A 12857-nucleotide genomic window follows, 5' to 3' on the forward strand; every position below is an offset into this window, starting at 1 on the left:
CCAACTCTTCTGGTTTATGAGATGTGTTACTGAGTATGCTTGAATTTGCCATCTGTCACATTTTGATCCTCTTTAGATTTCAAGGGATCGTTTGGTGTGATAGCTCTTACACTCAGTAGTTGTTTTTTGTTCTCTCTCTGAGTTTGTATTTTTATAATGCTAGCATATGACTTTGTTTCTTGAAGTATAAGTCAGTTCATGTTATGCTTCAGTTTTAAAATGCAGAATTATGTACATCTACTTCAGTAGCATGTAAAATTAAGACTTCTACTTTTGTATTAGAGCTGACTGAGGTAAACCGTTTAACAGTTTAAAAAAAAAACCTGAATATGTTATCAGATAATGACTGACAAAACTTTGGTGTTTGGGAATTTTTTGTTGTTGATTTTTTTTTTTTTTTTTAGGTTATCAGAATATGGAGGTGTGGTCTTTGGTGGATGGGCTAGGATGGCACAGCCCATTGTCTCTTTCACAGTGGTGGAGGTGGCAAAGCCCAATATTGGTGAAAACTGGCCCATGCGAGTACGAGCAGATGTTACAATTAATTTGAATGTCCGAGATAACATCAAAGATGAATGGGAAGGTACTTACATTCTTTGAAATAAGGTGCTCAAAACAGGTGCTCACCAAAATACAGTTTGATGTAATTTTATTTTTAAGTAGGGTTTTTTTAATCCAAGATACAGATTTGCCAATCTTAATACACTGTTTTTTTAAACAATTACTCAAATTCGAAGTCTAACAAGTCTATACTTTCCTAAAATGAAGATTGAATTTATTTAAATATTCACATGACTGTTGGAAATGAAATGTTTGCTATTTCAGACTGATGTCATTCAGTTTGTAACTGTAGTTTTCTGCCCTTTACAGAGAATGTGGAAAAGTAACTTAGCATTTTAAATTAATATGCCTGCTGATAGTGTCATATTGGAATAGTGGAGAATGTGGTATCTGTCTCGTACACAAGTGGAGAGGACCGATTTTGATTTAAGTTATACCAGTGCATTTTAGTGACTTTTTTCAGTATATTTGAATGTTGTTAGGAAGTGCTGACTGTACTGAATACTGCTTCATGTAAGTATTCACAGGTGGCACTTCTTTTGCTTGGGGAATTGAACTTTAGTTGACCGTGTTAGCAAGTGGCGTAGAAGCATGTACGTGTACTTGGATTATCAGTAAATGTCACCCCTTTCTCTTTTGTTAGAGAAACCTGTTAAATGTGCTGGAGCTGCATAGTGTGATTACAGGTCACATAGCACAAATGCTAAAGCTGGAGTGTGTGATAAATCAGCAGAAACAAGTCTGGGAATGTAGATTTCTAATGAAGTAGAAAAGCTAGGAAGATGGCAGCAGACTTCATTGTACTGAAGGTAGCTATATAGGGGTACACCTAGCTTTTTAAGTAGTAGAATAGAGGCTGAAGCTGTAATGCGTTAATTTAATCAAAACTGAGGAGGAGAATTAATGAATCATTGCCTGACGTAACAGGGTCTTGATAAAACTGCTTTAGGTTAGATAAAATTTGGTGTGTAATGAGAAATTATTTGTCTCGTATGAAGAATACAGCATGTGTTTATTAATTTTGAAGGTGTCTTAGATCTGTGAGAGTATGTAGGTATATTGGAGAAGAGGGCTAGTGTTCAAAATTACATTAGAGATTTGGAGAAATTATGTTTTAAAAGTAGGGTGTAGTTCAACAGGGATGAATGTTAAGATACTAAACTTAAGCAAGAACAAGTCACTGCAGAAATGCATGCTGGGGGAATAACTTGTTAGGCGGTAGCTCTGCAGAATGAAAAGAGTCCGAGGTCATCATTGCTAAAAATCAAGTGTGACTCCACAACATCATGTTACTGCTGAGGGAAAAACACTCAAACAAGTCATATTGGGATTTATAAACTGGAAGGTAGCATGGAAAACAAGTAACTTTAAATGACCTTTTACTCTGTTAATTAGATAACTAATATAACTTTGTGTAGGATTTTGTGCCCAGTTCTAGGCACTGCACTTAAATTATTGTAAAAAAAACCAACCCAAAAAACAACTGGAGATTAGTCCAGAAGAAAGCAATGAGAATAAGAGATTAATGACACACTAATTTTAGGGTAAGACTGTTAAAAGCTTGTTTTGAAACAGAATTCATTATTTTCTAAACAGGTAGGTTTTTATTTAAAAGAAAATTCTGTGTATTATATTGTGTGTATGTTAAGGAATGGATAAGGAAAATTAGCATTCAATCAAATTACTGAATGTTACTTTTTGGAATTAGGTCTGCGTAAACATGATGTCTGCTTTTTGATTACGGTACGTCCCACGCAACCTTATGGCACCAAGTTTGACCGACGACGACCTTTTGTAGAGCAAACTGGATTGGTGTATGTCAGAGGCTGTGAAATCCAGGGCATGTTGGATGAGAAAGGACGTGTTATTGAAGAAGGTATAACAAAACTTGTTTGAAAGTTGTTTGTTTTTTGTTTTTTTAACAGGCTAATTGTTGGTTTGCTTCTCTTTTAAGCAATGCTCATTGTATTCGTTATGTACTAGAAAAAAAAAAATCCATAAGCAGCCCAAGAAAGGTGAACTAGTTTCCTCTGGTAAAATTAGATGTAATTAGATTAGTTAAAGAAATCCAGGGTGTTTTAAAGAATAAAATAGTTTATACTCAAAAACTGCTAGAAATGGGATGAAAACATGAAATATAATTGTTTGTAATGCTGTGCAGAAATTATATTAATCATATGAATTTGTATAAATTTCATTTCGGGAACAATTATGGATCACTTATTTGAATGATAATCAGCTTTTAGCACTATTTCAAATTCTAATGTTACCGTTTCATTACGGGCAGGACCTGAACCCAAACCAAGACTTAAAGGGGATTGCAGAACATACAGAGTGTTTCTGGACCCAAACCAGTATCAACAAGACATGACCAACACAATCCAAAATGGAGCAGAAGATGTTTATGAGACATTTAACATAATAATGAGAAGAAAACCGAAAGAAAACAATTTCAAGGTAAGTTATTTACTCACTGACTCTTAGGATATGAGTTTGTCTGAATATGCTCAGCAGTACTGAGACTTTAGATGCATGTAGTTAGGCTTTTTAGGTGGCATTGGATAACTTCTAGAAGTTAGAGCATGTCAGCTGGTGATAACTTCCTCCTGCAGGTAAATGTTGAAGTTACTGAAAATCAGAACACTCCTACTTCACTTGAGTATATTAATAAACATTAGTTTGTAATTTCGGTCTTTTAACTGGTAGCCTATGGATTAGTTGTATTTGACCTTTTGGGTTAAGGGCATATATGGAACGTTTTTGTTACCTGATAGTGGACTGTAGGAAAAGGAGGAGTAACTAGTCAAAAGGTGAAGTCAGAGAAACCTTTTAGCTTTGGAGAGCATCACTGGAATCAATTTCTTATGAGGGTTTGGAGGGTGCCAGGTGAGATTTTTTAATACTGATGTATTTGATAGTCCTCATAGAGATTCTATGCTAACTGGAGCTTTGCAGATTGAATGGTGCTTTTCTTTCCTGCCCTAACAGTTTTCGCACAGTTGCAGTGCATGATTCGTTAGCGTTTTACTTCCTTGGGTATTAATTGTCAGGAGAGCCTTCAAGGAATTTGGTCAGAGTTCAAAATAAACCTGGTGCTAATGCATTATGATACTATATATCGCCCATAAGTAAGATTAAAATTATGCACACAACTTTAATTAGCTTTTGCATATAAATTCAGCAAATGTTTTTCAGGAAACTTATCAATATGTTAGCTTTTTTTATCCTCTGTTAAAGCAGGAAAAGGAAAGTTTTCCAGCATAGTTGAAATGTATATTTGAATTTCTAGAACTGTGAAGTGACATAAATTTAACTTTGACCAAATGGTCTGTGTTGCCCATAGTAAACTTTTTTGATCAGGGATACAATTACAGAATTATAGAATCATTCAGGTTGCAAATCAGCTGTGGAGATTATCTAGTCCAAGACCCCTGCTCAAGCAGGATCACCTGCAGCAGGCTGTTCAGGACCATGTCTAGTTGGGTTTTGAATATTTCCAAGAATTAAGAATACAAAACTTCTCTGGGCAAGCTCTTCTAGTGCCGAATAGTAAAAAAAGTGTTCTTCTTTGTTCAGATGGAATTTAGTGTGTTTAAATTTGTGACCATTGTCTCTTGTCCTGTCACAGGACACTACCGGGAAGACTCTGGCTCCCTCATCTTCGTTTCCTCCTATTAGCTATTTATCATGTTCATATGATACCCCCTGAGCCATCCTGAACTGTTCCAGGCTGAACAGTTCCAGCTCTCTTGGCCTCTTCTCACGTGAAAGATGTTGCAGTCCTTTAATCATCTTTGTGGCCCTGCAGTGGACTCACTCCAATAACTGCATGTCTGTCTTTGTTACTGAGGAGCCCAGAACTGGACACAGTGCTCCAGATTCAGGGATGGGAAGCTATCCAGAGGGACCTGGACAAGCTTGGGGTGTGGGCCCATGTGATCTCATGAGGTTCAACAAGGCCAAGTGCAGGGTCCTGCAACTGGGTTGAGGCAGCCCTCAGTATCAATACAGGCTGGGGGATGGAGGGATTGAGAGCAGCCCTACAGGAAAGGACTTGGGGGTTCTGGTGGATGAAAAGCCGGACATGAGCTGACAACGTGTGCTCACAGCCCGGAAAGCCAACCGTATCCTGGGCTGCATAAAAAGTGTGGCCAGCTTTCTTCACAGAGGGAGATAATTCTGCCCCTCTCTTCTGCTCTGGTGAGTCCCCACCTGCAGTACTGTGTCCATATCTGGGGTCCTCAGTACAACAAAGAAATGGACCTGCTGGAGCAGGTCCAGAGGAGGACCACAAAAATGGGTGGAACACCTTTCCTGTGTGGAAAGTCTGAGAGTTGGGGTTGTTCAGTCTGGAGAAGAGAAGGCTCTGGGGACACCTTCTTGCTGGCTTTATAAGAAAGATGGAGATGGACTTTTTAACAGTGCCTGTAGTGATGAGACAAGGGGTAATGATTTAAACTAAAATAGGGTACATGCAGACCAGATACAAGGAGGAATTTTTCACAGGTGAAACACCTGAACAGGGTAGATGCCCCATCCCTGGAGACTTTAAAAGTCAGGTTTGATGGAGCTCTGACCAACCTCATCTAGTTGAAGATGTCCTTGTTCATTGCAGGGTGGGTTGGACTAGATGACCTTTAAAGGTCCCTTCCAATCCAAACTATTCTGTGATTCGGCCTCAACAGTGCTGAGCAGAGAGGAAGGAGCAGCTCCTTTGACCTGCTGGCAGCTTCCTAATGCAGCACAAGGTTCTGTTGGCCTTTTTTTGCTGTGGGAGTGCGTAATTTTGTGTATCTGAAAGTATTTCTTGTATGGGTGCTCAGTTTCTTTGCTATTAGATCATTTAGACCTTTGAATCTTTTAACGTTCCTTGAGCTTTCCATTATGAAAATGCAACATGGATGAAAAAATGTCTTTTTTTGGTGCCTTAAAATTGATTTTCATTGTAAAGGATTCTGCAATAAGTTCTGTGCAGATGGATAGAGGGAGGCAGGAAGACTGACTTCTTTTTTCTATCTGGAAAGATGCCTCCGGTGTGAAACAGTAGCTTGCAGTCTGCACAGAGCATTCTGGTGCTACCCAGCTGTGGATTGGTATACTGGAAGTACTTCACAGATAGTTCTTTATAACTTTACATTAAAAAAACCCAAAACCAAACCAAAATTGATTCTTGATGTTGTGTGCCTGTGGCAGGTTGATTTTACATTATAAACACAAGCACTCTCTGCCAAAGCTTGTTGGTGTCTTGGCAATATAGATGTGTTGTGTGCAGCACTGTAGAGGGTTTTTTTATTCACTTACATATGCACTTTTGTGTAGTCAGAAGGAAAGTGCTGCAGTGAATACTTAAGTTTGCTCAGAATTGCTGTTAGATGTGAATGTAGCTTTCAAATTTGTACTGCGTGCTTGCAGTTAGATTACAGGCAAATCATAATACAAACCATTCTATGCTTGTTTTTACTTAAGTCTCACACATTCATTTGTCAAGACAAAAATATTTCAGATTCATAACATCACTGCAGTTTGGGTGCAAGCATTCCATGTCACTTGCAAACCTTCCTAACTTCAGCTAGATAAAAGAAAACAAGGTATCACTGTGGTTAGTTTTGATACTGTATTGAGCAGATAGTAGGCAGCTTCAGGTTTTAAGCTGAGCTTGTAGGAGGGAAGACAAGAGATCTCTTGTGCAATCTTAATTAAGCAGATAAGACAGCAGTGGAAGTGTAAATACAGTGTGTTTGCTGAAGGTGACACCACTACGTTGCTATAATTGATAAGCAGTGTTAGTTCTCACAAGAACTAATCTATTTTCACATGTGTAGAAGTTACTTTTGAAAAGCTGAAGCAAAGTTTTAGTGATGTAAAAACAGCATGTTAGCTGTTAGGTACATATTTCTTGAACTTTCATCTTAGAAATTGATCATCTAGATTTAGAAATATTACCTGAAGAAGCCATGTTTTCAGATTTACTTGTGCTAAGAAAAGCACAAATATATTATGCTATGCTTAATATACATTAAAGCTAGACACACTTATTTTACATTTGCAACAAAAATATAATTTTTTTTTTTTAAATATGGGGTTCGCCCATCAGTATGTCTTGGGCCTTTGAAGTAATTGCAGGAACCTTCAGGTTTCAGAAGTTAGGTGCAGGACACCTCTGGTCATGCAAGTCACATACTAAAATGTTTGTAAGACCAAGACCAAGAAGAAATACGCTACGTGCCTTGGAAAGCCAAAAGGAGAGGAGGTTTCTGGAGTGGTTTGTAGGCATCAGGTGAGATACTTTGAGCCATCCTCATTATTATAATAGGGCTGAGCTTTAGAGTACACTTTGTGTCACAGTTACATTTGATACCAGCTTTATTATCCCATGCAAGTTCACTTCTTCCAATAGCTAGGAATTTGGCTCTCCAGAGGTTCCTGTACAAGGAGAGACCTGCTATGACATGTTTCCTTGTATGAGAATTAAATCTGAAATAGTAGGAGCCATTCTGCTGGTAGACAGTCAAACAACCTTTTTAGATAGGGAAAGGATGCAGCATATGCTTAAAGATCAGTCTTAAATTTTATACTGCTAAGTTGCCTTTGAGTTAATAACTTTATAGAGCTATCGCAGAATCCACAGCATGGTTGAGATTGGAAGGAACAGAATCATAGATTCACAGAATAGTTAAAGTTGGAGGGACCTCTGGAGATGATCTAGTCTGAGCCCTGCTTAAAGTAGAGTCAAATAGAGAAGGTTTCTCAAGATCTTTTGGCTTTGTACAGTTGCAGTTGGGTATCTATAGTGATGGAGACTCCATAACCTGTCTAGGCAACCTGTTCCAGTGTTCAATTGCCTGTACAGTAAAAACTTTTCATGTATTTAAGTGGAATTTCCTGTATTTCAATTTTTGGCCATTGCCTCTTGTCCTTTCACAGGGAACTACTGAGAGGAACATGGTTCCATTGTCCTTACCTCCTCCTATTATGTTTTGGGGTTTTTTTTATACAAATTGATGAAGTTCACCACCACCCCTTGAGTCTTCTCTTCCTGAGGCTAAGTAATCCCAGATCTCAGCCTCTCATATAACAGATTCTCCAATCCCTTAATCATTATAGTGGCTCTTTGCTGGACTCATTCCAGTGTGTCTGTGTGTCTTGTCCTGAGGAGCCCAGCACTGGCCACAGCACTCCAGATATGGTCTCACCCATGCTGAGTAGAGTGGAAGGATCAGAATCTTTGTAGAGGTTAACTGTTAAAGCAGGAATGGTGATCACATTGCTTTGATTCTTGGAATGATACAACGCAAGCAGAAAAAGAGCAGAAAATCCTGCCTTTTGGAGCTGGATATGTAAATTTAGACTATCAGAATAAAATTCCATTCTTTATTTTGGCTGACTAATCTTTACAAGATTGGCATTTGGAAGGTCCATATTATATCCTGGTGTCATATCCTGGTGCAGATGCACTATCTATTTGTGTCCTTGTTTGATGGCATGACAAGTTGGAGGATCTGGAAATCAGTACAGGTTTCATATCCTGTGTTTCTTCTGCTGAAGAGCAGATGCATGATGTCCTAATAGCAAGTTTCAAGTAGGGTGGTCGTTGAAGACTTGCCGCTAAAGTAGCCATTTAACAAGACTAAAATTCAGCGACCTCATAGTTAAAATGCACACACCCTGTGTGCAAGTCCAGGGTCTGAAGCATTGGTGTTTTCATAGGAGGAGGAAAGAAGATAAAAAACTGACATAATCATAGATGAGTAGATAAATTAATCTGGGGTTGAAGAACAAGCTTTGGAGGGAAACATAAACTGGCTGCAGGGATGAAATTTATAGGGTTGAAAGAGAAGCCTTAAGCTGCGTGAGGGTCTTCTATACCTTTTTTTTTTTTCCCCTCCCTCTGAGTGTTTTGGAATGAAAACTTTGCTGATGATTATGGTCCTCTTTACTAACAGGAGAGTTTTAAGAATTCCATGGTTTGACAGTGGCATTTGGTTGCATACATACACAGTATATATATTGATTCAGTCTAACCAAACACCTGTCAAAGACTGTTATATGCTAGCATCTTAGAATAGGCTTAATTAGCCTTCAGTATGACACATTTTCTTGGTAAAAAGTCAATCTCTCCAATCATTTTTTTCTATTTTTCTAATTTGCAGGCTGTTCTAGAGACTATAAGGAATTTAATGAACACAGATTGTGTGGTTCCTGACTGGCTGCATGACATCATTCTTGGATATGGAGACCCAAGTAGTGCACACTATTCGAAAATGCCAAATCAGATCGCATCCCTGGATTTTAATGACACTTTCCTGTCCATTGATCACCTAAAAGCTAGCTTTCCTGGATACAATATTAAAGTGACTGTTGACAATCCAGTTCTGCAAATACCCCCCTTCAGGTGATCTCAGAATTTCAAGTACTCTGGTTTGGTATTCTTGCTGAAGTTCATTGTCAGGTGGAGCTGAGTTCAGTGGTTGAAGGGAGGTGCTGTTTCTTTTAAGAAAAGATCTTAATAAGTTAATATTAAGATTTAAATAGTTATATAACATAGCAGTACTACAGTTAGGCTCAGGACCAGCTTCTGCTGTACAAAAATGCATCAGAGCCTTGCTTGTAGATGAGCCTGTTGAACATATGGGAAAAGCAGCAGTATGAGGTAGGATCAAGACACATAGTATTCACTTCTGCATTACGGTATATAGCCTCCTCAAGTTCAGCCTAAAGATTTTTAATTACATAGTTTCCTTACATGTCTCATTAAAGCAAAATGAGAACAGCAATTTCAACATCAGTTAAAATTTGAGCTTTTGGAAACACCAATCAAAATAAAGAATTAAGTCTGAAATCTCATATTGCTTATTTTTTTTTTAGAATGGTTTCTGAAATAGGATGCTGATCTTTAAATGAGATTTGTATGCTTTGTTTCAGTGGTGCTGTTGTCCAGCATTTTTAGATTTGAGAGTTCTGTCCCTCCTGGTAGACTTTGGCAACTGAGTGTCGCAGTGCATAGTGTTGGAGAACAGTTTCTTGAGCTGGACTGAAGAAACTATTACCTTTTTTTCTATTACGAATTAATGACAATTGAAATATGTTTCCTTTTGAAGGAATGGATTTGACTGGGGAGGGAAAAGATGGCTTTCCACCCATACCAGTCAGCTCTTACCATGGCTAAATAGAATCTTGAAAAGTAGGGAAATAATCTTCCTTGCCTTTTATTATTTCTTTTAATTGAAAAACTGCAGGTAGAATATATGTGGAGGAGGCACTAACACTATATAATGATATAAAAATAGTCTGAAGCTATCAAGATGAGATACCTTGTATGATTTCCCTTGATGAAGTAGTGTTCATTTTTAGTCCACAGATTAAAACACAGATACTCCTTTTTATGAAGAGCTATTGCTCTTCCTACTGCTGCATTTGTCCTGTAAAGACACTAAGCAATTATAGCTGTTAAAGATGTCTGCCTTGTTGTTTCAAGATAATCGAATAGCCACTGGAATTCCTTCACCGTGATTTGTTTATGAATTAAAGTAGAGAAGCTTGCTAACGTATGATAGAGAGCTATAAAAAAAGACTAAAATGGGAGGATAGAAGGCTTTATGTGTTGGAACAGTTTAGATCATTGACATATCTTGTTTAAAGAAAAAAAAAGTATATCAGTTCTAGAACAAAATCAAGTTATTACTGCTGAACAAAAGGTGCTGGTGACTTTCTGTTATAACTTTACTCTGTCCCTTCCATTTTCATTTACGAACTCCTTGCCTTCAGTGTTTTTCCAGATGGCTCTCAGCACTGCTCTGGCTTTTCAAGCTATGTAAAGAGCACTTTTGACATACTTTCTGTCAGATATGATTTCTTGAAATCAGCTTCATCAATTTATTTGTCATTCCTTTTCCTTATCCTCATTAACACTTTGTCATTTGCAGCTCTTGTTTCCCTATTGTGTGAAAGTTTATCTTAATGGTGACAAAAAATTCTTTCTGTATAAACTTCTATGACAGTCTGGTATCGTAGTGAAAGTGTTGAAGTGTAGTCTTAAATTATGTGTTGCAGGATAACTTTCCCAATAAAGGGAGGTAAAGGAAAGAAAAGAAAAGAAGAGGATGGGAACGAAGAAAAACCTGAAGAAGCTAAAACACTGATTGTAGAGCCTCATGTAATTCCAAACAGGGGACCATATCCATATAATCAACCAAAACGGTAATAAATGGATGAGAGTTTATTTACAAATGCTAATACATGCATAGCAGTTCATTTTTCAGAAATATGTAAAAAATATTGCTGATTATAAATGAAGTGTTTTCAGTACCAAAAGAAGATTTGAATATGAGAATATTTTGCTTTATATTTAAATCAGACTATTCTGTTTTGTCCTCTCTGTTTAAAAAAAAAAAAAAATCCCTTGAAGAACAATGAGAAATACTGTCTTTTAATATTGTGTCAGGACTGTGAATATTAGGACAATCATATCTATATTGTGTCAGGACTGTGAATATTAGGACAATCATATCTAGATAATTTTACAGCATTTTCAGCAAATAACAGTCTGTTAGATGGGATGATTTTGTTGTCATATGGACAACATTTACTGTCTTGTTTAGAAATTGCAAGATTGTCTTTTCTGTAAAGAAGACAGTTATAACGTTGGTTTAATTTACATAAAAATTTGCAAGCATGTAGTTCTGAAGAAATGTATAGCCAATTAATTTAAATCAAACTTGTTAAAACAGTTGCTTTTATCAAAACTGTTGGCAAAATCTGTCAATTTTCTGATCTTGTTTTGCTTTGTTACAGTAATACTATTCAATTTACCCATACTCAGATTGAAGCTATACGTGCGGGAATGCAGCCTGGGCTAACTATGGTAAGAATATTTTTAAGGATTTTCTACTCTTACATTTGATTCTGGCTTTAGGTACATTCAGTGAAATAGCAATAATGACCATTTCTGTAGCCTTGCTGAGGTCACTTCTATTAATAGTTTAAGAAGAATTAACATACAAAGGTTCAACGTCTTCCTATCTTCACAAAATCATACAGAAACACATTTGATCTCCGTAACTGTGTCCTGTGTGTCAGTGGCTGAAGACTTTCCACAACAACTGAGTTTACTTTTTCAGCGGTTTGGTGGCTAGTTTTAGAGTGTAAAACTTTTGCCATGTCTGTCATTTCTGGCTGTTTTAAATTACTTCCATCATTTTTAGTTTGATCTAACGCCATTAAAGGAAATGAAAGTCATTGAATTGTCTTCAGGGAGCTTTTTTTCTGCTACCTTGTGAAATGTAGTGTGCTTTATATGCTACTGAATTCTAGAACTAAGAAGTTACAGACCAAACTAAAGCTGTAGATTTGTTATGAAAATAATTTTTGAGCAGTGAATTTCTGCAAAGGTCTTAATCACTCTCAGACTTCAACTACAAGTACCTTTCTCCCAGTGACATACAGTCTATCCTGGTAGTGACTGAATGGAATATTTGAATGACTTTTCTGTGATACTCTTAACTTCTTCTTGGCCTATATAGGCAATAATGCTAATTTTTAGGTTTTTGTATTGATATACTCTTCCCCCTCATGTTTTAACACTCCCTATAAACTCTGTAGCTAGCACACAAAAGATGCAAGGCAAAGGAAAAAAATAAACCTCAGTAGAATTGTATGACTTTTGTCCCTGACTGCCTAAGTGTGCTGAAATTAGTAGTGTTGTAAATGTGTCTAAAAGTTACCTGAGTTCTTGGCACTGTTTTTGAGTGTTTTCTAGTAGAATGAAGCAGAACTTTCAGGTTGTTGATAGAGTGTCGACTTTAAGGTCTATTTAGAAGTTAAAACTCTTTTTTTGAATGCTGTGAAAATGCCACAGTGATAGAGGCTTTTAATTTGGTTATTAAACAATGTTGGAAGGGGTTTTTTTGACTGATTTCAACTGCTGGGTTTTAAATTACTAGTTTGTCTAAGAATACCCACACAAGTGTATAGGAACATTGTTTTCTATCAGTAAGTATTGTCAACAGAAAAGAAGGTTGGGAATTTAAAAATTTTATTACCTTTTTGTAGTATAAAATAAACAGATAAAGCAATGGGGAGGGCATCTCTTAAGTTACCTAGGTTTTATTATCTACTTTTAATTAACAATGCATACTATTTATTAGTATAATTTAGTATTTGTTGAACTATTAAAGACCTTCAAATGAACGCAAGTGTATAATGCATTATAAACTACTGTGTACCTCACTTCTGGAGGGCTTTAAAGAGGAAAAGTAACTTTCTGTGCCTGGTATTCCATCAGCTTTCATAAATACTTG

At 37.0% G+C, this 12857-nt stretch overlaps 1 protein-coding gene across 2 annotated transcripts in view; it reads left to right on the forward strand.

Annotated features, from left to right (window-relative positions):
* AQR (aquarius intron-binding spliceosomal factor) overlaps positions 1 to 12857 on the forward strand; it is a 56182-nt gene that overhangs the window by 20300 nt on the left and 23025 nt on the right. For both annotated transcript variants that reach the window (XM_074909813.1, XM_074909814.1), the window contains exons 17-22: positions 405 to 583; positions 2270 to 2437; positions 2849 to 3018; positions 8712 to 8953; positions 10612 to 10758; positions 11353 to 11422. In XM_074909813.1, the coding sequence (XP_074765914.1) occupies positions 405 to 583; positions 2270 to 2437; positions 2849 to 3018; positions 8712 to 8953; positions 10612 to 10758; positions 11353 to 11422 (976 nt within the window). The remainder of the gene's footprint in view (positions 1 to 404; positions 584 to 2269; positions 2438 to 2848; positions 3019 to 8711; positions 8954 to 10611; positions 10759 to 11352; positions 11423 to 12857) is intronic.

The sequence above is a fragment of the Athene noctua genome, chromosome 6 (assembly GCF_965140245.1).
Source record: "Athene noctua chromosome 6, bAthNoc1.hap1.1, whole genome shotgun sequence".
Lineage (NCBI taxonomy): Eukaryota > Metazoa > Chordata > Aves > Strigiformes > Strigidae > Athene > Athene noctua.